The 13,631-nt window shown below is 47.0% G+C and overlaps 1 protein-coding gene across 1 annotated transcript in view; it reads left to right on the top strand.

The window, feature by feature from the left end:
* The window catches only part of KPTN (kaptin, actin binding protein), a 197,985-nt gene extending 184,565 nt beyond the window's left edge, over positions 1-13,420 (top strand). The window contains exons 12-13 of the mRNA XM_086938644.1: positions 2,303-4,929; positions 12,925-13,420. Coding sequence (XP_086794770.1) covers positions 2,303-2,470 — 168 coding nt within the window. The 3' untranslated portion in view covers positions 2,471-4,929; positions 12,925-13,420. The remainder of the gene's footprint in view (positions 1-2,302; positions 4,930-12,924) is intronic.
* Positions 13,421-13,631: the final 211 nt, after the last annotated feature.

Raw genomic sequence — 13,631 nt, 5'->3', positions numbered from 1 at the left:
GTAGTCGATATCGTAGTTAGAGAATCAATCGACCATGTGATAAGACGTAGATACGAAGCACAAAAAATCGTCCCGGAAAGAACCAAACCCAACCTCCCGTCTGACCCCAGATGGACAAGAAGAAAAAAAGGAATAAGAGGAAGAAAAAGAAGAAAAGGCCATAGAAACAAGAAGAAAGGAAATCAAGCCCCCAACCCCCCCACCCTGCACGTTGAAGAGGCTATGGCCCTCCCCCCCCACAAACGTGCCTGTCGCCCCAAGAAACCCACAGAAGGGTAACTCCCAAGAAAGAAGAAAAGAAGGGAGGAGGAGCCCACCAAATACTAAGTCCCCCGGACGCCCCAGCCATACAACCTCTTCTACCCCATGTACAGTAAAGAATAGATAGCATACAATACTGAGAAAATAGGGAGAGATCACGGGTATCACAGCAGTACGCACTTAGGAGGTACCCCAGTCCGAGTCCCCACCCGCCAATCGAAACCAAGTCGTCACCACCCCACATGTGAATCGGCAGAAGCGGGGAGATGAAAGCATCACTTAAAGTCATTAGAGTCTCACTGATGTATTGTATAATAGCGCTTCAATCCGAGATCTCGCCAGCCAGGAAATTACAATCCACCAATTTAAGTCCGCTAACCCTGGCCAGTCCGTACCCGTCCCCCCGACCGGGACCCTCGTGGGGGAACCCCCACTAGTAAAACAAAGGAACAAGATGGCCGCTTTCGACAGGGAGATGTTGTTCCAAGACAAAATGGACGGTTCCAGTCTAGACCGAATCCATGAACACCACTGAGTGGTGTCAACCAATGCTGCAGAATGATGAAAGGCAGAAGCAGGGCCAGCTGAGCGTGGACAATAAGGCTAACCAAATGCCGCGCCTGCGGCGCCGTTCCAGAAGGCAGCAAAGTCCAGGCAAAAGTTACAAGTTCCGACAGACATGAAGACAGTGTAGCGCTGGTGATGAAAACAGGCATCAGAACGCGTCCGCCGGCACTATCAGTGAGCCGAAGTGGAGAGCAGTCGTGACGCAACAATGTAGCCCGGTCTAGAGTGAGGATAGGCAGAGCGTCACGGTGAAAGAAGAAAGCCAATGGTGTAGGATCCACCCCGGTCATGGCGGCATCAAGACTCTCGGACAGCGACAGAAAGCCTTCACGCGCGTCCGCCCGCAAGTCGTCGAGTGCACTGAGAATAGAGCCAGGAGTTAGAGCAGCCAGGGGTCCCATCTTCTCCACTAGTACAGGCGCGGTCTCCAAAGTTAGTACAGTGTTCAGGGCCCCGCAGCACAGTCTAGTGCTTATCGAGTCAACGTTGGTAATCAGCGCCGCTGGATCAGCCATCTTGGCAGCCCCGTCAGGGGAATCACAGTGGCACCGGGGCGCAAATACTAGAGAATCACAGAGACTCAGGTCGCTGTCCCTGGGCAGATCCGTAAGCAGTGGGCGATCCGTGATATGACCTCACGCAGATCAATTCGGAGCGGTAGCAGGCTTATGGGGAAGCTACAGTGTCCAAATGTCTCCCATCATGGGGGTGGCGCCACTCACCTCCCCTGTAGGTCCCGGTTGCAGCGGCACTCGTGAGAACTCCCGGTCGGCAGGTACATAATCCAAAAGTGGCAGGCAGTCCCATACATTCGGAGACAGCGGCGCCAATCAAGACGTAAGGGTCACTCTGCAGCCATACCCCCTCGTAGCTCCGGCAGCCGCCATATCTGCATCCCAGCCTGGGTCTCGATTACGGGGGTAGGGACGAACACCGTAGAGCACTTGGTAATATTTCGGGATCTCGGGCAGGCAGGGACCTCGGGGGAGCACCAGTAAATGCAGCGCTCGCTTGCCGTCCTCTCTGTATCACCCAGCGGCAGGATAAAGGTCAGGATATCATCGCGAGGAACAAAGGATCGAGGAGCCGAGGGGCTACACGTCCGTTCCCGTCGCCATCTTGGCTCCTCCCCCCCTTTAGTCACTGTTGATTCTCTTGAGCTCTGATCCCCTTAGAGAGTTCTTTATCCAAACCAAAGTGTGAAAAAGGTATGCGTCTGATAGGCAATTTTCTTTTTTTCAAAGTTTGTTGTTATATGAATGTGCTGTCCCATTTCCTCCAGACTGTACTGTGCTGTGCTTGTAAATTCTGTATGTTTGCATGGAAGTGCCGCTAACGGAGCTTTTTGCAGTGCTTGTCGGGAGTTAAGCAGCCTGACTATAAGTGATGATGTTGGGTAATTGAAGCCTTTCTTAATGTTTTTAGAACTATGTTTGTGTTTTTAAAGGTAGTCTGGTGGTTTTGTCATTCACAGCATGGCTTGACACAGACGGCACAATATGTTCTGCAGAGACTCCGTCAGAAGGTTGCCCAGTTGCAGAAGAACAGCCTGGCGGGTGAGCCAGCTTTCACTTCAGAGGAGACGGATGAGAAAGGAGTCAGTTCTGAAGGCCGACAAGAATCTAAAACCCATGACCGATAAACACATTGAACTGTTTGTCACAATCCTCTTCTAAACTCCTTTAGAAAGGAAGTCTGTGCTAGATCTCTTCCCCTACCTATCAAAGGTTGAGTGTTTTAAAACAAGCACATTTCTTCGCATTCTAACACTGAATAATGTTGAGACAAAGCATCAGACTGCAGGACTTATGGGAGATTAAGTCTGGCTTTGGAGACAGGTTTCTGCAAAATATGAATATGCAAACAGACCTTATCTGTCAGTTAAGTGTACCAGTTTAGAAACAATATCTAAGCCAGAAAAGTGTTTCTTAAAAGAAAAGTGATCCACAAAGTATTTTGGAAGGAACCTGCCTCTGGAGGTCTTCAGTCAGTGCAAATGAAAATGACTGTTTTTCCTGTTCGTTCTCCAATCTACAAATCCATTGTCAAACGAGTTTATGAGAAGTTTTGGAAGGCGCGACATCCCTTGTTTGTAGGAGTTTTCTGTATCATCAAAAAACAGAGAACCTCCCCTAGAAAGCAATATACATATGGGTGTTAACTCCAATCCTTTTTCAAATATCAACATTGTCCCACACAGAGCAGTTTATTTCAAAAGCATATATCTATTTATTATTTTTTCTTCATTAAAGCATCACAAATGTGATAGAATCATGGACATATATACAATCTATTTACATTACTATATATATACATTAGAGCCTTCAAACAGCCTAGATACATTCAACATCCACACACACATCCACACAATCAAGTACACAAAACAACATTCCATAGACAAAAAATATACTTAAAAAACAAACAATATACAATTATATATATACACACAAAACAACCAAACAAAAAAGAGAGAGAGAGAGAAGTTTTCTGTATCTCCACTGAAATAAAAAGTGGTACTGTTCAAAACTGGTGAACCCAGGAATGCACAACTGGACAAACGGAGAGAGAAATTCATAACCCAATAGTGTGGGAGGTGTTCAGCACATTGGGTGGATATTTTACTCAGGGCATGGATATAAATGGAGATGAATGAATTGTTGATTTATACCCAGGTGACAATTAAAATCTGTTGGGTCATGTCCATCGTCTTTCGTTATATTCCTTATGGTATGTAAGAAGTTTGTATCAAAGTTTGGATTCGTATCTTGAAGCACATACTTTTTCACTGGCAGCCTTAGTACCTTGAATGAAAAGGAAAACACAACCACCTCCAGAAGGTAATGTTTAGTAAATATTTCATCTGTTTTAGAAACTCCTACATTTTCCTCAAAATATGTTTACATTTAATACTGCCATGTCTTAGGTTTTGTACCTGCACTCTAGACCGTTATCCATCACTTTAACTACAGAAATGTATATAAATACCTTAATGTAAATTGATGGTCAGACCAAACTACACGAGAACCTTGTTCTAGAAACCACAATTTGTCTTTAGTCCCTCCCCCAAACTCCCAGTGGATTGTGCGGGAGGGTCCTAGTCTGGTGCAAAGGCAGTACACTGGAATTCAAATGTTAAGTATGGAAAATGTAGACGCTTTCGGAAAATTGATCAAGAACGTACTTTTTCTGAACTAGATTGTCTTGGTTTTTCTTTGTGGGCGTCATAGATTGTTTACCCATGTCCTTTGACATGGGTTTTGAGGGTGTGCAGTGAGGAGCTTCTAGACCACTGAAAAAGTCCTTATCAACCACAAGAATTATTTACCTTCTGTACTAAAGCTGGGTCTATGATAGTGCAATTCTCATATGTATCATACTATACAACATTATGACTGTCAGAAATAAACAGAACATTGATTGCCATCTACTGCCCCCAAAGCCCAGTAGTTTCAGCCATGCTATTCTGCACATAGCTGCTTCATAGTTCAAGTAGTCCAGTCGTCTGGGCAGGTGGCAGATTCAATGGAGCAGTTGATGGTGCGGCGGAGCTAGGAGGCGATGGCAGCGGCTGCTCTGTGGAACATGTGGTATGGGCAGGTATCTGATGGGGCTCCTGAGTGGATTCTCTTCAATGGCCTTGAGTGTGTCCTCTGTTGTGAGCGGGGTGCAGCAGAGCACGGTCTGTTGGGGTGGGGCGTGTTTGCGTGCGATGGTGGCGGTGGTGGTAGGCAAAGTGGCAGGGTCTAGGGTGTCGAAGCTGTCATAGATATGCCTGATCTTGTGGTAGAGGAAGGTGCAGAATTTATTGCAGAGATCTTGGGAAAGAGGGATGTCTGCGGTCTCTATGTTGGGCCTGGCGAACTTCTTGACGATACCGAAGAGTTCTTTGCTGTTGCGTATGTTGGCGTTGATTCTGTCTTGGTGGGCTGTTTTCTTTGTGGTTTTGAGGAGGAGGTGGTGTGCATTGATTGCGGATTTGAAGGTAGCTTGGGTTTCCGGAATTTTGTTGTTTCTCCATCTCTTCTTGAGTTGTATGCTGGCGCACATGGATTCGTGGAAGGAAGGGGTAAACCAGCTGGCTGTTAAATACACCTGTTAAAGGTGAGCCCATATTACCATCGATGCCCGGGCTGCTGGCGCAAGACGCCTCCTAGTTTCCATTTATAATAATTACCAAATAAAGAGACGGGCGCTGGAAGCGGGAATCAAGAACAGGATTTATTACTCATGAGGAGAGCCTGTCATTTCGGACACAAAACACAGTGTCTTTCGGGAGGTGCTCTAACAAGTGAGCTGAGACGTCTTCTTTTATACCTTACAAAACACTTGGCATTACAATCGGGACATTGTGACACAAAGAAAAGATATCCCTATAATCCTCGTGTCAATCCTACCCCACATATGTTCACAATAGGGACCCTTGACCTGCTGATAAGAGGGGAGGCAATGACGCAGCTGAGTGTTCCGCTGATTATTAGGAGATGTGCGCCTGATCGTATCCCAAGGGGTGGGGAAGCCAGGATCAATAGTGGGTTCTTTGAAGAGGAGTGACTCCATACCATAAGGGGCAATAAACAGTATCTTCCGGCTTAGGCGATGACCTCAGACATGTGTGGACAGTCAATCGCGGAGGGAGGGTTCACTAACAGAGGGGTTATTCATGAAAGGAAAGGAGGTGCTGGTCAGGCGCGGCCGTGACTCCCAAGGACAGGGTCTTGCAGAAGAAGAAGGTTTATGACTTGCTCGTGTGAGGGAGAAGGGGAGGGGGGAAGCCAGGGTGTGCACAGGGACAGAGTCGCCTTGCAGGGCAGGGTCGCGCAGTGGGAGAGGGTTTCATGGTCTATACATGAGAGAGGGGGTTTAAGATACGCGCAGGAGGGAAGCCGGGGATTCCAATGGGTAAAAGGGCCAGGGTGCCTAGAATGGCTGTCATGTACATATGGGTACGGGCTCTTGCTGGCAGAGTGATGCGGTCAGTAATTAACGGTATTCATGGTGCCCACAGGGAGAGGAGTGGGAAACAAAAGGGGAAATGAACGCTGTTTATGTACATCAATTTCTTCAATTTCCACAGTCGCCCCTTTTTACATTTCAGAGTTCATTTTTGTAATTGATGGGGTTACAGATAGACAGGCATCGTAGAAGAATTAGCATTTGTCAATACTAACATGTGGCATATAATCATGTGATGGGCAGAATGCAGCACATAGGAAATTGCATTTGTCGAGTTCCTATCATTCCAAAAGCACTACATAGCATAAACGTTTCTGACTTAAAAATGTGACCAATGAACATTTTGACCAAGTAGTTGAGGGCGGAATTCAGTTCAATACACAAGATCTCTTCGTCACAGTGTCTTTTTAGCAGTAAGCCATCACTGGTAGGCTCTAGTCCGTGTCCTTTCGTTGGCGCTGTTGAGCACCGGCGGTGGAGCTATAGGTCCAGCTCGGGTCCATCCTTACGCGTTGCAGGGTGCGGTCAATCCTCTGCTGCTAGACCACAGTCCTGTTCCCTAATCAATCCTTTTAGTGGCGCCTTATGCTCGGCACCCATATTCCTGCGGCGCACCCCATTTCCACCTGGATGCTGTTCTTCCTTTCGACAAGAAGTCATGTGGAAAAGAGGGTGTGTGGTTTCGATAGTCGATGGGAGTGAGAGGGCAGAGTGGGGGCAGATTTTCCTGGGACACACCAAAGGGACCAAGGGAGCAAATGATAACAGGCAAGCAAGCCCATCAATCGGGCTTGAAGAGGGGGACGGAAGCTTCAGGCACGTGTGGGTAGGTGGACAAAAGGCTTCAGGACAGCCCTTCATCCTTTCGTTTCACCACATTGGAGAGTGCTGTCTCGTCCCGTATTCCTGTCGTGCTGGGGCTCCACCTTTGGTCGATGTCGCATGTGTCCCATGATCTGCGGCCAGGCTGTGTGTCACGTCCGACCCTTCTCCTCCGGTGATCGCATATCTTTGAAATAGGTACAAAACAAGCTTTAGAGAACTGGTCAGGGGAAGACATTTATGCACGTGAATTCTTCCCTCATTTCTACGCACTTGGGAGATACGCTCATCGGTCACAGTCAGAGGTTCATTACCAAGCAGTGCATATGTCAGCATTCCTACTGAGTTCATGCCAAGTTTTATTCATCGTCTACACATGTCACATATGGAGGAAAGTCAGACTCTTATCAACTGTTCATTTCATCAAACTCAACATCTCGGAACCTCCAAGGAGACTCGTCTTTCTAAACTGAGCTTTAACAGTCTAACGTTTCCCTTCAAGGCTGGCTTAACCTTTTCAAACTGGGCGGGGGCGCTATCATCGAGAGTCAGGGAAAAGCAGGTCTTTCTCGAGGGACGACAGTTACTCATGGTCATCATGTTTATCTCCGGGACAGCAGCTGGGGTCAATCAAGTGGGGCGGGGATGCTTCGGGTATTCGCGCTTGGGTGCGAAGGGGGTGGGGCAATCTGGGCATTGGGGGCCTATCTGGACATTGACGTTTGTCTCTAACAATAAAAAAATAGGGTGCCAATGACATATAGTTCCCTTTTTAAGAGGGCCACATTAGGGGACCTTAGTCGTCTCACCTGTCCTTTCTTTCTCAGCCAATTCGAGTTCATTTATTTTGTAGAAAGGAGAGGTAGTAATATGGCAAATCACAATCGTTTTTATTTTCTGTCAATTTCACTGAACACCTTTGTGCTCACAGAGTATCCAATCAGACTAGTGCCAGCGGGGCACAAAATATATACACAAAGGAAGATGGAACAGGGGGACTCTCGTAGAGAGAGAGAGTCGCCCGCAACCTAAACGAGCTATTCAGTACACATATGACATGTAGAGAGAGAGAGAGAGAGAGAGATAGAGGGAGAGAGAGATCGGGGGAGAGAGAGAGAAAGACGTGTACGGTAATAGGTCATTTAGTGCGCTCACAACACAGAACGACAGGGGTCAGGTAACACCCTAACACAGACAGAGGGAAGACATAAATCCGTTCATTACATACACACAAACTCAGACAAGGGAAGACAGTACATGTGTTACATAAAAAAGCGTTTCACGACAAAACACAAAACAGTTGCTGGCCAAACAAAAAAATCTCCTTGCGCATTTTGCGCATTTTTAATATCCTATTTATCCATGGGCTGAGTTCTTTTTACCTTTCCTTCTTCTCTTCTCGTTTACTACTTCTACCAGCGCTCCCACTTGTCAATACTTACACCTCGGTCAGCCGGTCAGAAATTAACCTGATCGGGCTATTGCCCATAGGTGGGTCTTAAACCACTTTTGATTTTCTTCCTTTGGTTGGATGTTCTTCAGGCTGAGGCAACAGAGGGTATTGATCAGGAGAACAGTCGGGCAGTTTCGTTATATCTATAAGAGGGTGAGAAGGAGGTGGTACATTTCGAACATCAACAATATTTCTAACTTCCCAGACGGGTGGTGCCTGGGTACCCTTACCTCAGGACTTTTCCTAGTCCCTTCCCTATCTAATTAAACGTCATAATCGCGTTATCTAGCGTGCTAATGCCGAGTCAATTTCCGTCATACAGTACCCGTCAATTTTCTATGTCAGTCCATCCTCCCAGCCGTTAGGCTCTAACGGAGGAACAGTCATATCTACGTCTACGTCTGTCAAAGCTTGTCAGCATAAGTACTATGCTCAGATCCCCCTTTTCTCCTTTTGTCGGTCGCTTGATCGTCGCTTTTCCATACTTCAGTCGACGTTCCAACGGGACCTGCAGAAGGGAGGAGAAGAAGGGGGGGGGGGGGGTGGGGGCATCATTCAAAACACATCAGCGTGCATAAATCCGAAAATGTTTTTACCTACCACATACTCGACCTATCTCCCCGGGGTGCATTCTCTACCAACTCGGCGTTTAAGCCCAGAGGGACCAGCAGTGTCAGATAGATAATCATCGATGGTCTGCGGATCTACATGCATCACACGATCGTGGCCTTATAGGTCGTGTGCAAGGGTGGCGGTCAGGTGGTATTTCTGTGGTATCGCTCAAGGGCGTCTAAAAACACCTTTTCGGCTGCCTGCGATACATAGTGTAGCTGCTAAATACCGGGCCTTTTTAACCTTCAACCTTAATCATACTGCATGTATTTTGCCTATGCCGACGACAGTAGCCATACATTTCAACAACATTCATAAATATAAACGCTACGATAATATTTGCGTGTTCAAAGATTTTAATGAAAATGGTTGGCGCACAGATACGGGCCTACAAACCAGTGGGCCGGCAACGGAGAATAAAAGTCGGCGGTCATTTATTTCGTAAAGTGCAGTAGTAAAATAAAATCATATCGAACTTTCCTATACTGCAAGTATGATGTATGCCAATAATACAATTTTTTCAATAATTTTTATCTCACTGTCCAACTATTACTCAAGATCTAATGTTTACCAATTCATCGTCCAAATGCTCAATCAGTTCCTATTTCATACCAATTCATTGCTTCCAACACATAATCAATATCCATCTTATATCGCTTTCTTTTCCAAGCACATACTCAATATCCTTCTTATCTACTTTCATTGTCCAAAAACTACATACATATCTTGGGGCATCAAAGCTGCGCAATCAGGGTGCAACAAGGTTTATTTAAAAGGTCTCATTTTGTGTCGGCGCCATTTTGGGCGAGGTCAGGCAAGTCCCTGCATAGTCAGATTGCCTCCACTGACTCGTAGTAGGACCAGAACCTTCCGTTGGTGGTTACAAAAGTTTTTCGCAATGGGTTAACAGTTTAGCAATATGGACCATCAGTCAAAGAGTGGGGAGGGCGGTAACAATTTTTCCTACCGGGTCATTCTGGTGTTCCTCCGGAACTGAACAAGTCTGTGCCTTGGCTGTATGTTAGCCATTTCCAAACTGAGGCTGGCGCTGGCAGGAGTGCGCCGATGTCGCGGTTCCCAGTGAGGGGGACGGGGGCGCCCATGCGGAGGGATCGGGGTGCCCCCCGGCTCTCATAGAATCTTCAAAGTTGAGGAGAGAAGGCATGGGGCGTGTGCCCGTCCTGGGCAAAAGACCGCTTTTCGATGTTGACCCTCTTTAAGCAAGAGCATTGGGGTGTCGCTGGAAGCCTCCACCTGGAGGGAGGTGGGGGAGGCTCGTTCGCGCCGCCTTCCCCGTCCAGCGACCCCGCGTCGTTCTTCGGCTCCAGCGCTTCGGTATTGGCCGTGCCAGCCATTGAAGATGGGGGGGTGGTCGGTGGCTGAGGCAAGACATCCCCCCCCTTGACATGTGGCGGGACTACCTGCAACTATCCAGGCGTTGGCATGTGGCGGGACTATCTGCAACTGTCAGGCGTTGGGTGCAGTTGCAGCCATTATAGCTCAAAGAAATGCCGCCATCCTCGCTTTGACTTCGGCCTTCGATGAAAGCCGGATTGGGTGAGAAGAGAGGGGTGGTCGGTGGCCGAGGCAAGACAGCCCCCTCTCCCCCCGTGGCCTGCAGGGCGGCAGAAGAGGGAAAGGGGAGACCTCCATGATTCCTTGGACCGTCCGCCCTACAGCCTCCCCCTTCGACTGCGGCCAGCCGAGCCCTGCACGCATCGAGGCCTCGCCTTCCGGATGGGCGTAACCGCGGACCTGTTGCATTTCGGGAGCTTCTGGAATGGGGGGTAGGTACCTATTGAATTGTTTCTATTTCCTGCAACCGTTATTTGGGCGTGGTGGGCAATGAGGCAGGCATGTTGGGAGCAGGAATAGGCAGTGGAGCCTAGCTACCTCGTGGCTGTCTTGCTGTCGATTTTTCGCCATTTTATACTTCCTATTACGAACTGTTTCTAATGTTTCTTATTTTTAGTGAAGTCGAAAGCTCATCAGGGAGTTACTGACTTAGCCCGATTTCTTTTTATTTTTCCTTCTTTTCCTTAGCGTGTTTCGAGCTAAAGTTTTCTGTTAGTAGGGTACGGTGATCACTTCATTTTTTTTATGTGTCCTTTCACTAGGGGTACTCTTGGACGGACCAGGTGAGTTACCTCCAATAAATGGTCCGGGTGGAACTAGATTATCAATCAAAAGGGGAACATATATTCCTTCACTAGGGTATCATCCCGGACAGACCAAAGGATGTACTTCCACTTACTAGGGTAGCCTCCTGGACGGACCAGATGATCTACTTCCACTAAATGGCCCGTGAGTGGGGAGCATATGTCCTCCATAAGGGTAGTCTCCTGGACGGACCATGCGAGCTACCCCCCAAATAAACAATCAGTGGGGAGTGGGTAGGACTGACGAATTCACAAAGGGGCATAACCTACCCTTTACTACTTGCAAAGACTAGATAGAATATTTCTACTCCACGTTGTTTGCAGGTAGAAAATACCTCAAACGAAACAATTCCTGGAACAACAATGTCCAGGCTACCAATCAATCAGTGGGGAGAAAAACAGGCATGACGGATTACAACGGGGACAAATGTCTGCATTACCTGCCCTTCGCTATCTGCAAAGGGAAACAGAATATTCCTATTCGTCTCTGTTTGTGGACAGGGAAGATCTCAAAGAGCAACAATCGATTATTAATCGATTTCAAACAATCAGTGGGGAGAAAAGTAGGCATGACGGATTACAACGGGGACAAAAGTCTGCATTACCTACCCTTCTCTATCTGCAAAGAGGGACGAACGTTCCTATTCACCGCCGTTTGCAAACAGAGAATGTCTCGTTCTCAAGAAGAGAACCAATATTTCAAGTAGCATCCAAAGCTAAATGAACCAATACCAACAATATCAGTATACAAATACCGATTCCAATACAATCAATCAATCAATCAGGTGGATAGAACCACCCTACCAATCAGGCGTAAAAACACCCTACTTAATCTTACCCGGACCGGACCATACGGATAGTTCTTCGTGTTCCTCCTCCAGCGCCCGATCGTTCTCTTACTCCGTGTAGCATTCCTGTGGGATTCCAGTCAGGACAATAGGTCCCTCGAGAGAGGTCCGTTCAGAATCGGTGAAGTTCTTTCAATCGGCAGCCGGGCTAGGGCCCTCTCAAGGCAGGTATACTCCGATCATTTAGATATTCACCTCATCGTCTGGATCTCTCTTACTGGATCTTATGTCACTGATGGACCCCGCGTTGGGACGCCAATTGTTAAAGGTGAGCCCATATTACCATCGATGCCCGGGCTGCTGGCGCAAGACGCCTCCTAGTTTCCATTTATAATAATTACCAAATAAAGAGACGGGCGCTGGAAGCGGGAATCAAGAACAGGATTTATTACTCATGAGGAGAGCCTGTCATTTCGGACACAAAACACAGTGTCTTTCGGGAGGTGCTCTAACAAGTGAGCTGAGACGTCTTCTTTTATACCTTACAAAACACTTGGCATTACAATCGGGACATTGTGACACAAAGAAAAGATATCCCTATAATCCTCGTGTCAATCCTACCCCACATATGTTCACAATAGGGACCCTTGACCTGCTGATAAGAGGGGAGGCAATGACGCAGCTGAGTGTTCCGCTGATTATTAGGAGATGTGCGCCTGATCGTATCCCAAGGGGTGGGGAAGCCAGGATCAATAGTGGGTTCTTTGAAGAGGAGTGACTCCATACCATAAGGGGCAATAAACAGTATCTTCCGGCTTAGGCGATGACCTCAGACATGTGTGGACAGTCAATCGCGGAGGGAGGGTTCACTAACAGAGGGGTTATTCATGAAAGGAAAGGAGGTGCTGGTCAGGCGCGGCCGTGACTCCCAAGGACAGGGTCTTGCAGAAGAAGAAGGTTTATGACTTGCTCGTGTGAGGGAGAAGGGGAGGGGGGAAGCCAGGGTGTGCACAGGGACAGAGTCGCCTTGCAGGGCAGGGTCGCGCAGTGGGAGAGGGTTTCATGGTCTATACATGAGAGAGGGGGTTTAAGATACGCGCAGGAGGGAAGCCGGGGATTCCAATGGGTAAAAGGGCCCGGGTGCCTAGAATGGCTGTCATGTACATATGGGTACGGGCTCTTGCTGGCAGAGTGATGCGGTCAGTAATTAACGGTATTCATGGTGCCCACAGGGAGAGGAGTGGGAAACAAAAGGGGAAATGAACGCTGTTTATGTACATCAATTTCTTCAATTTCCACACACCTTGAGACACTAGAGGGTGGAAAACAATCGACATTCCTAACATTAAGATTTTACTTTTGCAATAAAGCTGTACAATAATCTGTTATAAATTTGTGTCATAAATTGCACTAGTTCGTCATGACTGAGGTCGAAGTCACTGCGCTCATCCTTGCCGTATATATTATTAACTACCATTTAAAATAACCTGCTGGTTTCCACGTTACCCTTGCACTGTGGGCACATAGCCCGTTTTCAGATTCTCTTAAATGTCAGTGTAATTTTACTGTGTTGTTGACTTTACATTGTATTTCCACTGTACTATTACCATAGCGTCACTATAAAAAGAAAAGTGGTCCAAATGTCAATTGAGATTAATTTCCTTCTACTTTGAATCCTTCCATTGACTGAGGACACCATGACACGGTTTAAAAGAAATTAAGTCACGCTTCAGTTCCTCTGTTTTTTTACTTACTTGTGTCTGGTGAAATCATTGCATTTTACAGTAAAGTATATCACATTATAATCTGAGCGTTGGCATTTTTTTATTCATTTATTTTATTTTAAAAGTTTTATATAGTGCTAGCTTGACCCGTGGGTATCAGAGCGCTTTACATACACACAGGAGAGAAAAAAAATTGCATTACATAGCAGGACCTAAGGAAGCAAAAAAAGATATAAGTAAAACATAATAATCAGGCAAATAGTGAAGGGGGAGAAAAAAACTCAGGTGTTTG

The sequence above is a fragment of the Lissotriton vulgaris genome, chromosome 9, assembly GCF_964263255.1.
Source record: "Lissotriton vulgaris chromosome 9, aLisVul1.2, whole genome shotgun sequence".
Taxonomy (NCBI): Eukaryota; Metazoa; Chordata; class Amphibia; order Caudata; family Salamandridae; genus Lissotriton; species Lissotriton vulgaris.
The sequence above is the reverse complement of the archived record's forward strand: the minus strand, read 5'-3'. Positions and strand labels throughout refer to the sequence as shown.